Consider the following 17,044-nt stretch of genomic DNA (forward strand, 5'->3'; position numbering starts at 1 on the left):
CAAGATCCTCTATGATCCACCTCCCAGAATATTGGAAATAAAAGCAAAACTAAATAAATGGGACCTAATGAAACTTAAAAGCTTTTGCACTACAAAGGAAACTATAAGTAAGGTGAAAAGACAGCCCTCAGATTGGGAGAAAATAATAGCAAATGAAGAAACAGACAAAGGATTAATCTCAAAAATACACAAGCAACTCCTGAAGCTCAATTCCAGAAAAATAAATGACCCAATCAAAAAATGGGCCAAAGAACTAAACAGACATTTCTCCAAAGAAGACATACAGATGGCTAACAAACACATGAAAAGATGCTCAACATCACTCATTATCAGAGAAATGCAAATCAAAACCTCAATGAGGTACCATTACACGCCAGTCAGGATGGCTGCTATCCAAAAGTCTACAAGCAATAAATGCTGGAGAGGGTGTGGAGAAAAGGGAACCCTCTTACACTGTTGGTGGGAATGCAAACTAGTACAGCCACTATGGAGAACAGTGTGGAGATTTCTTAAAAAACTGGAAATAGAACTGCCATATGACCCAGCAATCCCACTTCTGGGCATACACACTGAGGAAACCAGATCTGAAAGAGACACATGCACCCCAATGTTCATCACAGCACTGTTTATAATAGCCAGGACATGGAAGCAACCTAGATGCCCATCAGCAGATGAATGGATAAGGAAGCAGTGGTATATATACACCATGGAATATTACTCAGCCATTAAAAAGAATTCATTTGAATCAGTCCTAATGAGATGGATGAAACTGGAGCCCCTTATACAGAGTGAAGTAAGCCAGAAAGATAAAGAACATTACAGCATCCTAACACATATATATGGAATTTAGAAAGATGGTAACGATAACCTTATATGCAAAACAGAAAAAGAGACACAGAAATACAGAGCAGACTTTTGAACTCTGTGGGAGAAGGTGAGGGTGGGATGTTTTGAAAGAACAGCATGTATATTATCTATGGTGAAACAGATCACCAGCCCAGGTGGGATGCATGAGACAAGTGCTCCGACCTGGTGCACTGGGAAGACCCAGAGGAATCGGGTGGAGAGGGAGGTGGGAGGGGGGATCGGGATGGGGAATACGTGTAAATCTATGGCTGATTCATATCAATGTATGACAAAACCCACTGAAATGTTGTGAAGTAATTAGCCTCCAACTAATAAAAAAAATAAATAAATAAAATAAAATAAAATAAAAATAAATTAGTTAAAAAAATAAATCTTTGTATTTCAGGTAATTTTATATTTGGGCCCAGTTTACCTTTGTAACTTCAATTTAAAATGTGAAACAGAGCAACTGACTGAGATTTATGATTATAAAATAAAATCTTACTACATTTACAAAATAATTTGAAAGATATAAAAGCATTAAAATCAATATAGTTATTCATCTAACATGTTAGATTTATATGAGTTACTTAAGTATTTTGAAAAGATTGAAATCAGACTACTGGGTACCTAAAAAAGAAATATATTAAATTTATAACTGCAGTTTAAGACATCTAAAGTATTTAATTAACTAAAAAGGGCATTAACTACTTTTCAAAAGCTCTCAAATAAAATGTTAGACTTATAGAGGAAAACATCAGCTGAACACACTTTGACATAAATCACAGAACCTCTCGGACCCACCTCCTAGAGTAATGAAAATATAAACAAACAAGTGGGACGCAATTAAAGTTAAAAGTTTTTGCACAGCAAAGGAAACTATACACAAGGTGAAAAGACAACCCTCAGAATAGGAGAAAATAATAGCAAATGAAAGTGACAAGGATTAATCTATAAAACAAACAAGCAGCTCATGCAGCTCAATACCAGAAAAACAAACAACCCAATCAAAAAGTGGGCAGAAGTCCTAAACAGATATTTCTCCAAAAAAGATTATAAAGACAACAGATGACTAATAAACACAGGGAAATTTTATTATTAGAGAAATTCAAATCAAAACTACAATGAGATATCACCCTGCACTGGTCAGAATGGCCATCATCAAAAAGTCTACAAACAATAAATGCTGGAGAGTGTGCAGAGAAAAGGGAACCCTTTTGCACTGTTGGCAGGAATGTAAACTGATACAGCCACTATGATGAACAGTATGGAGCTTCCTCAGAACCACTAGGAATAAAACTATGATATGAGCCAGCAATCCCCCTACTGGGCATACAATCTTAGAAAACCATGACTGAAAAAGACACATGCATCCCATATAATTGAGAGACAGTGCTGACTTATCACAGGTCCTCAGGAGGTACTTCTGTCTCTTCCGCAACCTCTCCCTTAAGCAGACACACAGACACACAGACACACAGACACACAGACACACACACACACACACACACACACAGCCTGACCATAATACCTGTAATCACTGGCTATTCCCCAACACTTAACAGTCCTCTGAGGATTTTACCCATTTGTACATTTTTAAATTACCACCTAGGTCCTTTCAAATCTAGATTTGCCAGCTCTAACCTGTAAACTTTGAGCATATTACACCTCTTGTTTCTTTTTCTTTCACTACTTGTAATCTGTTATCCTCTCATTCTAGGTAAAATTCAGGAAATGAAAAAGAAAAGAGTTCATCATTGTCCCCTTTAAATTCTTGTTCCCAGAAACATTTACTGAAATTCACTGGCCACATACACATACACATGTGTACAAACATTCAATAGCTAGGATTGGGAAGCAACCTAGATCCAGCGACAGATGAACGGATAAAGAAGCTGTGGTATATATATAAAAATATATATAAAATAGAATATTACTTAACCAAAACCAGGAACACATTTGAGTCAATTTAAATGAAGTGGATGAACCTAAGAGATTGTTATATAGAGTGAAGTCAGAAAAACAAATATCATATATTAACGCATATATATGGAATCTAGAAAACTGGAATTGATGAACCTATTCACAAGGCCACAATAGAAAACAGACTTTGTGGACACAGTGAGGCAATGAGAAGGTGAGACAAATTGAGACTCTAGCATAGACACATATATATTACTCTATGCAAAATTTATAGCCAGTGGGAATTTGCCGTATGATACAAGGAGCTCAAACCTGGTGCTCTGTGACAACCTAGAAGGATGGGATGGGGTGGGAGGTGGGAGGGTGATTCAAGAGGGAGGGGACCTATGGCTGATTCATGTTGATGTATGGCAGAAGTCAAGACAAGATTGTGAAACAATTATCCTCCAATTAAAAATAAGTAATTTTTTAAAATGTGGCTAATATGGTAAGTGAATGTTTAACTTTACAAGAAACTGCCAAACTATATTTGAGTGGCTACACTATTTTACAATCCTCCACAATATATAAGAGATTCATTCAGCTGTCTGCATCCTTGCCAGTATTTGCTAGGTAATATATTTTCCCCAACCATTATATTTGTGTATAGTGATATCTTATGATGACTTTAATTTGCTTTTCTCTAACGGCTAATGGTGTTATCCATATTTCATGTTCTTGATTGCTGTCTGTGTATTTTCTTGGGTGAAGTGCCAAGAAGGCATCAGAAGCCCACTTTATAAAGGGCCTGTTTCTTTACTGCTCAGTGGATAGAACTCTCATATTCTGCACACAGGTCCTATGTTGCATATGGGTTTGCAAATATTTTCCCCCAGTCTGCATTTTGTTTCTTCACAGGGTCTTTCAAAAGACAAATGTTTATTTTCACAAATTTTAATTTTACAGTTTTTCTTTATGGCACGTGTTTGTAGTGTCATATCTTCACCTAATCCAAGCTCACAAAGATTTTTTTCCTATGGTTTCTTGTCAAGGTTTTGGAGTTTTACATTTGGATCTATTATTTATTTTGAGCTACCTTTCGTATAAGGTAAAGGATGAGGTTCTCCACTACTCTCACCTCCACAATGGAAGTTCAAGTGTGCCAATGCCATTTATTAGAAAGACTGTCTTTACTGATCTTCAACCTTTGGTTAAAATAAAAATAACACATACATGGGTTTATGTACTGGGATCTGTTTCTGGAATCCCTATGCTGTTGAGCTGATGTGCATGTCTGATCCTTCTCTATTACTACATTATTCAGATTACTGTGGCTAGACAGTATGTCTTGAAATAACAGTGTGATTCCTCTAACTTTATTCTTCTTTATCAGTATTTGTATAGCTATCCTAGTTTCCCTATCTTTCCTATAAACTTTATAATCAGATTGTCTGGGTTTTTTTTTAAGCTGATGGCATTCTTTTCTGCTTAAAAATTTCTATTTTGAGATAACTATAGATTCACTTGGGTTTGTAAGAAATAGTACCATGAGATTTCCCCAACAGTGACGTCTTGACTATAGCACAATGTTGCAAGGAAACTGATATTGATAAAATCACTGATGTTATTCAGATTTCATTAGTTTTACATATACTTTGTATGTGTATGTGCTCATTTTATCATATGGACAGATTCAGGTGACAACCACCACAGTCAAGAGGCAAAGCAGTAAAGCTGTGAAAGCAATTTTTATCATTTATAGCCACAGCCACCATGCTCTCTCCCCTTCATCATTCCAGGCAACCACTGATTTATTTCCAATCACTTAATTTTATCATTTTGAAAATTATATAATAAAGAAAGCATATAGTATGTAACCTTTAGAGAGTAGCTTTTTTTCATGCAGCACAGTTCCCATGAGACTCATCCAAACTGTTGCATGTATCAGTAGATCATTCCTTTTTATTGCTGAGTAGTATTTCATGGTATGGCTATAACACAGTCTGATCATTTACCTCTTGAACCTCTTGAAGAACAGTGGGGTTGTGCAGATATTGCTCATTATAAATAAAGCTGCTATGAACACTAACATAAAGGTCTTTGTATGAACATCAAGTCCCCCCCCCAGAATAAATTTGCAGTAGTATGAATTCTGGGTTGTATGGTAAGTACATATTTGGTATTTTAAGAAAGTGCCAAACTTACCAGAGCAGTTATACCATTCTACATTTCTGCCAGTAATGTGTAAGTGATCCAGTTTATCTACCATCATTAGGAGATATCATTATTTGTTAAACTTAGCCATTCTGATAAGTGAGTAGTGATAGAAGTTTTCATTTTCCTTGTATCTAATGAAGTTGAACATCTTCTCATGTGCCTATTTGCTATCTGTGTATCCTTTCAGGTGAAGTGGCTGTTTATGAATTTTCTAACTGGATTGTTTGGAATTTTCTTTATCCTGTTGAGTTTCAGTGTTTCCTATATATATTTTAGATACAAGCCTTTTGCCAGATACATACTTTACAAATATTGGCTCTTCATCTGATACTTTTCTTCTTATCCTCCTCACAAGATCTTTCACAGAAGTGTTTTACTTTGAGATCCCTTTATGATTTTTTTTTCATTTCACGGATAGTGCTTTTGGTATAAAGTCTAAGAACACTTTGCCAGCCCTACATCCCAAAGATTTTCCCCTCTTTGGTCTTCTAAATATTTTTTAATTCTACATTTTGTGTTTAAGTCCATAATCAATTTTCAGTTTTTCTACTTATTTCCCTTCTAGACCATGAGGATTAGGTTGAGGGTCACTTTTGTTGTATCTGATGTCTCGTTGCTCTGGGACTCTATTGAAAGGCTGTTTTTCTTCCAGTGGTTACCTTTTTTAATTTATATTCATCGTGGTAAAATATATAAAACATAAAAGTTGCCATTTTAAGAGCATTTTAACTATTCAATGTGGCACTGCTTGCATAAGCAATTTTACACAAACATCAATATTATCTAGTTCTAAAACTTCCTATTACTGCAAACAGAAACTCTGTAACCGTTAATTAACTCCCCAGTCCTCCCTCCCCCTAGTTCTGGTAACTTTAGTTTACTTTCTGTCTCTACAAATTTGCCTACTGTAGATATTTCATACACACAGAGTTATACTGTATCTTTTCATTTCTAGCTAGTTTCACCTTAGCATATTGTTTTCATCTTCCCTGATAGCTCAGTTGGTAAAGAATCTGCATGCAATGAGGGAGATCTGGGTTCGATCCCTGGGTCGGGAAGATCCCCTAGAGAAGGGAAAGGCTATCCACTCCAGTATTCTGGCCTGGAAAATTCCATGGTTGCAAAGAGTTGGACACAACTGAGTGACTTTTCACTTTCACATTGTTTTCAAGGTTCATCCATATTGTAAAAACCCTGTTGTAGCAGACCTTATTCATTTTTATGGCTGAATAATATTCCATTAAATATATATATATATGAAAATATATATACACACCATATTTTATTTATTAATTCACTTGCTGATGGATCCTTGGTTTGTTTCCAACTTTTGGCTACTATTCACTCTGAAACCCAAGATCATGATTTACCTTTGTATTTTCTTTTAAGAGTTTTATGCCTTCACCTCTTACATTTATGTCACTGATCCTTTTTGAGTTAACATATATATATATGGTGTGAGGCAGTGGTCAATGAATTGCTCTGCATCTTTGTCAAAATCAAATGGCATCAAGAAAATGAAGAGAACTCACAACAGAATGAAATTTTTGCAAATCACATGTCAAACACAGGAGACATTCTCTTTAGCTCATGAGTTATCTAGAAGTGGATTTGTTTAGTTACCAAGTGTTTGGAGATTTTCTTGTTAACTTTGTTATTCATTTCTAGTGTGATCCTGTTGTGGTCAGAGTACTCATTCTGTTTGATTTCAGTACATTTAAATTTGCTGAGGGTTTTTTTTGGGGGGGGGGTGCAGGTACAGTCTATATTATATGATTTGCGAACACAGGGAAAGAACATGTCTTCTGCCGTTCCTGCACTGAGGTTTCTATCAATGTCACACAGATCCTGTTGGCTGATGGCATAGTTCAGCACCATCTTGTATCTTTAATAGTTTTGTTTAGTCTTTACATCAGTTACTAAGAGAAAGGTATTGTTGTTCTCAACTATAGTTATAGGTTTATCTATTTCTCCTTTAGATTTGTCAGGTTTGCTTTATGTACATTGGAGTTCTATTCTTGGGTTCATATATTCAGAATTGTTATGTCCTCTTGATGAATTTACTGTTTTAAAGTCATTATGTAATGCCCCTTGTTTCTTCTGGTTTTCTTTGCTCTGAAGTTTACTTTATCAAATATTAATATAACTACTCCATCTCTGACTTGTATATTTTTTCCATTCCTTAATTTTAATCTACCTATTTGTTGCTCTTCATTCAGTAAGTCACGTACAACTCTTGGGCTACAGTTCATGGGGTCACAAAGAGTCAGACATGACTGAGTGACTAAGCACAGAGTGAGTCTTAGGTACTAACTTTGTCAGATACTTGTCTGGGCTTCCCTGGTGGCTCAGATGGTAAAGAATATTCTGGGAATGTGGGAGACCTGGGTTCGATCCCTGGGTTGGGAAGATCCCCTGGAGAAGGGAACAGCTACTCACGCCAATACTCTGGCCTGCAGAATTCCATGGACTTCTCCATGGGGTTGCAAAGAGTCGGACACTGAGTGACTTTCACTTTGTCCAACACTTTGCATCCCCATGGACTATAGCACATCAGGCTTCCCTGACTTTCACCATCTCCTGGAGTTTTTTGAAACTCATGTCCACCCAATGGTTACTGTCCAACCATTTCATCCTCTGCCATTCCCTTTTCCTCCTGCCTTCTATCTTTCCCAGCATCAGGGTCTCTTCCAATGAGTTGGCTCTTTGCATCTTAATTCTCTGTTAGAGAAATTTTATGATAGATGCTTTAATTTTTTTAAGATAATAATTCAAACACTTCTTTCTTTTCTGTTGACATCTATTAATTACCCTTTCTCGTTCAAGTTGAGATTTTTGTAGGTTTTGGTATGATGAAAATTTTGGATCATATCCTAGCCATTAAGAATATTTGGAGATTCTGGTTCCTGTTGAAATTGCTTTTAACAGTTAGTTAAACCTTTATGCAGGTCAGGAAGCAACAGTTAGAACTGGACATGGAACAACAGACTGGTTCCCAATAGGACAAGGAGTACATCAAGGCTGTATATTGTCACCCTGCTTATTTCACTTCTATGCAGAATATATCATGAGAAACTCTGGGCTGGAGGAAGCACAAGCTGGAATCAAGATTGCCAGGAGAAATATCAATAACCTCAGATATGCAGATGACACCACCCTATGGCAGAAAGTGAAGAGGAACTAAAGAGCCTCTTGATGAAACTAAAAGAGGAAAGTGAAAAAGTTGGTTTAAAGCTCAACATTCAGAAAACTAAGATCATGGCATCTGGTCCCATCACTTCATGGGAAATAGATGGGGAAACAGTGGAAACAGTGGCTGACTTTATTTTTTTGGGCTCCAAAATCACTGCAGATGGTGATTGCAGCCATGAAATTAACAGACGCTTACTCCTTGGAAGGAAAGTTATGACCAACCTAGATAGCATATTAAAAAGCAGAGACATTACTTTGCTAACAAAGGTCTGTCTAGTCAAGGCTATGGTTTTTCCAGTGGTCATGTATGGATGTGAGAGTTGGACTGTGAAGAAAGCTGAGCACCGAAAAATTGATGCTTTTGAACTGTGGTGCTGGAGAAGACTCTTGAGAGTCCCTTGGACTGCAAGGAGATCCACCCAGTGCATCCTAAAGGAGATCAGTCCTGGGTGTTCATTGGAAGGCCTGATGCTGAAGCTGAAACTCCAATACCTTGGCCACCTCATGCGAAGAGTTGACTCATTGGGAAAGACCCTGATGCTGGGAGGGACTGGGGGCAGGAGGTGAAGGGGACGACAGAGGATGAGATGGCTGGATGGCATCACCGACTAAATGGACATGAGTTTGAGTAAACTCTGGGAGTTGGTGATGGACAGGGAGGCCTGGTGTGCTGTGATTCATGGGGTCGCAAAGAGTCGGACACGACTGAGCGACTGAACTGAACTGAACTGAACTAACCTATTTTGGTTCAAAGTACATGTCCTGGCTCATGTTTAAAAGCTGTGGTTCAAATTACAATTTGGTTTTCAAAGAGGCTTTGCAGTGCTCCCCTGGTCTGTATGTACTACCCAGAGTTCAATCTAAAACATGGATGGTATTCCAAACCAATGTTTAATTATTACCTCTTCTGCTCTGTTATGTCTGTGCGGTTTCACGTACATGTTATATGAATATCTGCACAGGATTTTATATACAGGTTTTTAGACTTCCTTTCTCCAGTATGGCAGGGCCTCCAAAAATTAAATACAGAATTATTGTGTGATCCTGCAATTCCACTTCGGGGTATATACTAAAAAGAACTGAAAGAAGATTCTTTAAAAGATAGTTGTACATTCATGTTCATAGCAGCATTATTCAAAATAGCCAACAGGTGGAAGAAAACCAAATGTTTTCAGCAAATAAGTGGATAAGCAAAATGTGGCATATATATATACATTAGAATATTATTCAGTCTAAAAAAGGATGTAAATTCTGTTGCATGCCACAAGATGGATGAACCTTGAGGACATTATGCTAAATTAAACAGTCACAAAAAGATAAATACTGTATGATTCCACCTATATGTGGTATCTAAGATAGTCAAATTCATAGAAACAAAAGGTAGAAGGGTGGTTATCCAGGACTGAAGAAGAAGTAAAGGGAAGTTGTTTAATGGGTACAGGATTTCAGATCTGCAAGTCAAAAAAGTTACAGAGATTTGTTTCGCAGCAATGCATATATACTTAAAATTACTGAACTGGATACTTAAAGACATTTAAGATGGTCAATTTTATATGCTTTTTAACAGAATTTTTTAAAATGAAGGCAATTCTGTCATCTGTTTACAGTACAGATGAATTTGTCCTACGGCAAAGTGAAATGGGGCTTCCCTAGTAGCTCAGCTGGTAAAGAATCTGCCTGCAATGTGGGAGACCTGGGTTCAGTCCCTGGGTTGGGAAGATCCCCTGGAGAAGGGAAAGACTACCCACTCCAGTATTCTGGCCTGGAGAATTCCATGGACTGTACAGTCCATGGGGTCACAAAGAGTTGGAGACGACTGAGTGACTTTCACTTTCATCCCTTTGGGCTTCCCTTCTGGCTCAATTGGTAAAGAATCCACCTGCAATGCTGGAGACCTGGGTTTGATCCCTGGATTGGGAAGATCCCCTAGAGGAGAGAAGGCTACCCACTCCAGTATTCTGGCATGGAGAGTTCCACGGGCTGTATAGTCCATGGGGTCGCAAAAAGTCGGAGACGACTGAGCGACTTTCACTTCACTCAATTTCACAGTGAAAGGAGTCAGACATAAAATAATATTGAACAATTATACTTATATGAGAGAACTAAAATAGTTAAATTTATAGAGAAAAATAGGATAGTGGTTGTCAGGGTTTGGGTGGAGGGGAGATGAAGGAGCTATTATTGAATAGGTACAGAGTTTCAGCTTGAGGAGATGAAAAAGTTGTAGAGATGGATGGTGGTGACGGTAGCAAAACAAGGTGAATATACTGAATGCCATTAAACTGTACACTAAAAAGTAGATTGGGCTTCTCTGGTGGCTCAGTGGTAAAGAATCTGCCTGCAAAGCTAGAGATGTGGCTTTGATCCCTGGATCAGGAAGATACCCTAGAGAAGGAAATGGCAATCAATCCAGAATTCTTGCCTGGGAAATCTCATGGACAGAGGAGGCTGGTGGGCTACAGTCCATGGGGTAACAAAAGAGTCAGACAGGACTTAGTGAGTAAACAATAAAAAGAGTAGATATCTGTATATGTGCACCAGATTCACCTGAAACTAACACAACACTGCAAATCAACCATGAGTTCTGCCGTTTCAGACACGTCAGACTCTTTGCAACCCTGCAGACTGTAGCCTGCCAACCTCCTCTGTCCATGGGATTCTCCAGGCAAGAATACTGGAGCGGGTTGCCATGCCCTTCTCCAGGGCCTCTTCCCAACTCAGGGATTGAACCCAAATCTCTTAAGTCTCCTGCATTGGCAGGTGGGTTCTTTACCACTAGCACCACCTGGGAAGCCCAACTACACTCCAATTTAAAAAAATTTTTTTAATAGTTAACATGGTAATTTTTATGCTAAATATATTTTACCAGAAAAAAATCACTTTCTCTAGAAAACGTCTCTCAGTAATTCTCCCTCTACCCTTAAGTAGGCAGAGACCAGAGAGGAGTACCACTTCTGACATAAAGGCAGAAGTCATTACAGGGGTCTGCTCATTCCCTTCAGGGCCACAGTCTCATGCTGTGAGACAGAGGAGAGTGCTTTTCTGTTGTGTTCCCCTGAGTAGGACTGGTATGGTAAAAACATTTATAGCCTGCTGGGTGACCCTAATGCCAATTCTCTGGCTAGAAAAAGCAGACTTTTGTAGGGCTTTTTTTTTTCCCTCTGCAGCTGTAGATGTTTCTGTACAGGTTTCTTCAGAGGTCACGTCAGGATATATGAGGAAAAAAACAAAAATTACCAACAGGGAAACTTGCTTTAATACTAGGAAGTTCCTTCAGTCTTATGAACCCAGCCAGTTCACCTTCATTACTTCACGTTTCAGAGCCTTCTGTCAGAAGTTTTGTGAATTTTTTCCAATTTTTTATTTTTTTTTCATGTGTTTGTAAATCTTGGAAAGAATAGGGTAGGATGTGTAGAAGTTCTAATAGCTGCTACTTGTGCATTTCCACAGTCCTGATTTCCTCTTTTATTACTTAACAGCTTTTTACTACTTGGTAATTCTTGATATTACATTTTCCTGTTCTAGGTACTGCGGTGGTATTCCTGTTCTGACTAGACTATGAGTGATATGCAATTTTTATTAATGATGAAGTGTAAACTATGACCATCAACATGATGGAGGTATGTAGAAGTAGACACTGGAAATGAAGACATCAACACACAGAGAAACTAAAGGGTTGGGAGGATCATCTACACTGAAGTTGAAGTCACAAGACAAGAAAGTCAATGTGCCAGGAGCTCATTGTCTCAGCACCACGACCACCTTAGGTCATGACCATGAGGCACTTGCACAATGAACCTAGAAGCTCTGAAAGAACATCCAGTTTCAATCTGATTCAGATAGCTTGCATGGAACAGATGGGTAACATCACTGTTAGGTAATGGCAAGAACCCTAGTCTGGGGTCAGGAAATCTAGTTCTAGTTCTGGCTTTATCATGTACATTCCAGTCTTACGTCCTCAGCAATACATTTCTCTTCTTTGAATTCAGGTTCAAACCACAGTGCTTCACTGTGAAATAGGATGTTCATTTCTTTTCTGTTTGCCTCACAGAAGGCTGGGAAGGGAGTAGTACATGCCACATTCTCTAACATAACCATCCGATGGTTTGTCTCTACTTTTGGCTGTCGAAGTATATACATTCTACAGAAAAGTATCTGATATGTCCTCATCCCTGCTATGATCCAAGTCTTCCTGTGTTGTCCCTTGGACATTGCTAGAGTCTACTGTCCAAATCCATGACAATTCTCCCTCACAGATTCTCAGACAAGTCCTCTAAAACAATAAGCTAATCTGTTCTCTAAAACCTACCATGGCTGCCCAGTACACATTTAGGGATCTCTGTGATCAAATCTCAGTAAGCCTTGCCCCCCGGTGTTCCTGAAGTGGATTACTCTTGGCATCCATACAGTCTAGCTCACAGATTACAAACTTGCTATTTCTCCTTTGTATGCCTTTGACTAAGCTGTTGCCTCTGCCCAGAATATCCTTGTTCTCCATCTCTGCTTGGGAAAATACTATTTTTCCTTCAAGGCTCAACCCAAACACTGTTCTGAGCAAACAGATCATTCTTCTCAAAAGAGGAGGTGGCCTCTTCCTCCTCCACTGAGGTTCTACTGCATCTGCCTTACTCTTCTCTGGAAGGCACTCACCACGAATGGTCCTATGCTGGGTTTATTTGTAAACATGCCATGTCTCCTTCACTGGCTGCAAACAGCTCTTAGGCACGACTCTGTCTCACTCTTCTGCCTCTCACTAGCGCTCAGAAGAAGGATATAGTAGGAACACAGGCGATGCCGAGGAGATGTTAGTTAAACAGACTGCTAAGGTAGGGCACAGAGGTAAGCTGCAAGGATGTTTGCAGGGAGGATAAATTTGAGCTATGTGTGGAGACTATATAGAGTGTGTGATTTATGAGCCTGTGATTGAGAATGCAGGGGTGCAGATATGTGGTCTGTAAAGGAGAAGTGATTCATGTGCGTGTGTTATGTTCAGATGTACCAGGTGAATAAGGGAGAAACTCCCAGGGCTTGCCCTCTCTACAGCTTGGGCCAGGCTGGAGTCATCCACTGGTCTTTTCTCCTCCCACCCTGGTCCCTTCTTTCCTACCTTATTTGTACATCACTCTCCAGTCCATGGGCCCCATATTCAACAGCTTTCTCAAAGGACATCATGGTATTCTCAGGCCCCAGCTGTGGAAGAAAAGGACATCAGGCCTTTAATTTCAGTCTTTTCTGCCAACATCCCTTTTAGGTTAGGGAGGGGACCCAGTAAGAAAGGACTTTAGGAAGAGAGTTTGACTCCCTTGGCTCTTTGTTCAAATCTGATTTGGAGACTCTGCTCATCTGAAGCAATATCACTGAGACACAATAAAGAGAAATGGACAGAGAATTAGGTGACCTGGGTTCAAGTCCAATCTCTACATTTAACTCCTTATTCTTGTCATCTCAAGTCAACTCCTTTACTTTTCCAGGCAGTTGCAAGGATCTGATGTGCCCTCCACACCCAGGCACACCTGTACTCACCAACATCCATCATGCTCAGACCTACCATGCCCGCACCTCTATGTCCGAAGAAGTATGGCTTGGGTCCTAATTTATCCTTCTCTTGAACGCAGGGAGAATAAATCCCCAATGGCACCACATAGAGACACAAAAGTATAAGAACAAAGGGCAACCCAATAGCCACTTGTAAAGCTGAAAAAGTTGGAAGGAGAAAGTGACAAAAAGTAAAAGAGGAATGGAGAACCATCCTAAGCAAGTAACTATCCGCAAAAGAACAGTAAGTAAATACTTAGTACATGGGTTCACTGCATCTGTAGACTCACTGATTTACTGTCTATTTCTGTCACATCCCCATATTCTTTCAGTGATTTGAAAGTGAAGAACTATCCAAATAAAAGTTTATTATTAAGTCAAAATTATTATAAATGCAAATTTACAAGGGAATGAATTGTACAGGAGGCAGGAAGGAGAGGGAATGTTAAGGAATAACTTCTAAGGAGGAGGAGGAGTTTGGTTGGTTCTGACAAAGCCCTCAAGCCCTTAAAGGTCAGCCTAAAATGCCCCGTATTGAAGACAGTGAGTGATAGTGGAAGAGACACTAGTTGAAAGACATCCACATTCAAAGCCAGAATTTACTATTTTCTAATTTTGTAACTCAGACATGTTGTTTAACCTCTTTGGGTCTTCATTTTCTTCATTCTAAATAATGGCGCTATTTTGCTACTAACATCTATCTCATATAATTGATATGACAGTGTTGACTTGTCACAGATCCTCAGTAAATAATAGATACTTCACTCTTCCCACCCCTCTTTGAGACACACACACATACTGTCTGACCATAATACCTGTTATCACTGGCCATTCCCCAACACTTACTGTTTTAGAGTATTTTTACTCTGAGGATTTTAACCCATTTGAACATTTAAAAATTACCACCTATGTCACTTTCAAATTTAGATCTGCCAGCTCTAACCTCTCAATTTTGTGCGCATGTTACACCTCTTGTTCCTTTCTCTTTCAATATTTGTAATCTGGTATCTTCTCATTCTAGCTAAAATTCAGGAAATGAAAAAGAAAAGAATTCATTATTGTCCCCTTTAAGTTCTTGCTCCCAAAAAACATTTCCTAAAATTCACTGGCCACGTACACATACCCACATGTACAAACACTCAATGGCAACACTATCAGTTGAGTTTTTCTCCTTCCTGCCTTCTTGCACAACTTGGGAAACAAGTACTCCCTATCTAACCATCAGTAAAAAAGAGACACAGACAGAAAGCCCTCCTAGTTTCTCAGTAAGGAGGCTGAGAGATAACTCCATTCTCAAAATAGTTTCACATACAGCTCTGATTCTTTGTTTCCATGATATTAGGGCAAAGAATGCAGAGGGAACAGTGGCTGAAGGAGACGTTTCTGCTTCTGTGGAAGTCCTCAGAAGTGACAGGAACTCATCAGGGCCTGCTTTGAAGGACTAAGATGTATCCAGGGGATATCTTCACCTGGTTCTTAAGTTGAAAATAGTAGTATTGGAATACAACCTAAAAGAACTGACTTGTACCATCACTGTTCAAAAATATTAAAATTTCCTCTACCCTCCCTAAAACTACTCCAATTTATTCCCAAGCAGTTAATTTGTAATAACAGAGAGAAAATTCTCATTTTTCCAGAAGGAGAATCCCTCTTTAGAAGAGGGTATGTTTGATCAGAGAAATGCTATGACAGTCCATGTAGGGTTGTGAGTTTGACCAGAAGGAGCATGCCTAAGTAAGCTAAATGAATTTCAAAAAGCTACAATGCTGGTTATCTACCAAGCTTGTTTGGTTGAGTGAAGTACACTAGCTAAAGCCAGAGCTGGAAGAATCAGGAAAGGTTCCCCCCACAGGATATACCTTCTCCTTCCAAATGAATCAAGTAGAAGGCCACAGGCCACGAAAGCAAAACCATCACAGATAGGCTGCCCAGGTGTATGTAGGGAGCAAAGACCTGGGAGAAAATTCAAAAGTCAGCCTGAACACATCTGGACAGACAGGGCTACAATTAAGGATGGTGCTTACCTGCAGTGACAGCCCGATGGTGAACCACCTGTCTTTCCAGTAAGTTAATAAAATCCAGAGAAAAAATGAGCAAAACAGAATCACTATCACAATCAGGATCTGGGGGGGAAAAAAAAGAATACCTTGACTTCTAAGAACTAAACTTGGATCAGAACTGTCCTTGGGAACCATATGTACTCACAATTTCAGGGACTTCATTATCTCATCTTTTTAATCTAACCATTCTTTAATAGTACATGGATCTAATAATTTACCTTCCTTGCTGCTTCGTGCAGCATGGATGAAAAAAAAAAGAAAAAAGCCTACACAGCTATGTGGTCTGATTCCTTTACTGATTTATTTTCTCCACATCTGCTTGGCCCTCAACATTGCTTGGCAGGTCTCATTCAGTTTCAAAAATAGCCATTACAAATATTCACTGCTTTTTTTTTTTTTAATATGACTCAATACAATTTCAGGTAAAGAGTATTTTGTTCAATATATGTTTTCGCCAAATAGACTATAAGCTTCATGAGATCAGGGATGATACTTCTTTATGATTATATATTTGCTCTCTTTAGAATGTCTGACACACAGTAAATTTTCTATAAATATTTGGTGAACAGATGAAAAACCCTGCTGGCCAGAAAACTATATTTAGCCATAGGTAAACAATGAGGCCAAGAAGATATAATTTAAACTTCTTCCCTTCAGACAGACAGTTTTCTACACCTGTGTAGCTCCTAGACAGTGCTTGGTCTCCTTCTTTCCATGATTCTGTATCTTAAATAACTCACAAAATAACTCTAGGTCTTGCTGCCTTCAATGGTTAATTTTTCAAACATTTAAGGAAGAAATATTTCAACTTCAACAAACTCCTCCAGAGAATAGAGGGAATTTTATCTAACTTGTTTTTTGAAGCCAACAAAAGCATTGATACTCAAACTCAATAGGGATGTTACAGGAAACAAAAACTACAGTCCAAACTCTTCTATATATAGATCCATATAGATGTGAAAATCTTAAATAATTTATCAGCAAACCAAATGCGTCACAATACAAACTTTAAGAGACAAATCAGACTCACATGAATCTCATGTGATTCTGTGATCTTACTCAACACGAAGCTTTACTAATGATTTAAGGCATTAAGCAACTTAGCACGCATGCACGCACACACGCAAGGCACAGATAAAACAGTTTTCCTTGGAGAAATCTGTGAAATGTAGGTACTCGTGTAAAAGTTTTTCCTCTCTTATATTAGGATACATTCTGGTCTGGGACTTAAAATGTGAGGTGTGTTTTGAACAAAGTATGTGGAAACTTTTCTCCACAGAAGGAATCTTTGA

General features: G+C 38.6%; 1 protein-coding gene across 1 annotated transcript in view; it reads right to left on the reverse strand.

Moving 5' to 3' along the window:
* LOC133068438 (glycerophosphodiester phosphodiesterase domain-containing protein 4-like) overlaps positions 1-17,044 on the reverse strand; it is a 125,541-nt gene that overhangs the window by 88,005 nt on the left and 20,492 nt on the right. The window contains exons 5-9 of the mRNA XM_061159668.1: positions 15,717-15,815; positions 15,552-15,645; positions 14,636-14,713; positions 13,706-13,851; positions 13,265-13,347 (exon numbers count right to left, since the gene is read on the reverse strand). Coding sequence (XP_061015651.1) covers positions 13,265-13,347; positions 13,706-13,851; positions 14,636-14,713; positions 15,552-15,645; positions 15,717-15,815 — 500 coding nt within the window. The remainder of the gene's footprint in view (positions 1-13,264; positions 13,348-13,705; positions 13,852-14,635; positions 14,714-15,551; positions 15,646-15,716; positions 15,816-17,044) is intronic.

Source organism: Dama dama, chromosome 2 (assembly GCF_033118175.1).
Source record: "Dama dama isolate Ldn47 chromosome 2, ASM3311817v1, whole genome shotgun sequence".
Lineage (NCBI taxonomy): Eukaryota > Metazoa > Chordata > Mammalia > Artiodactyla > Cervidae > Dama > Dama dama.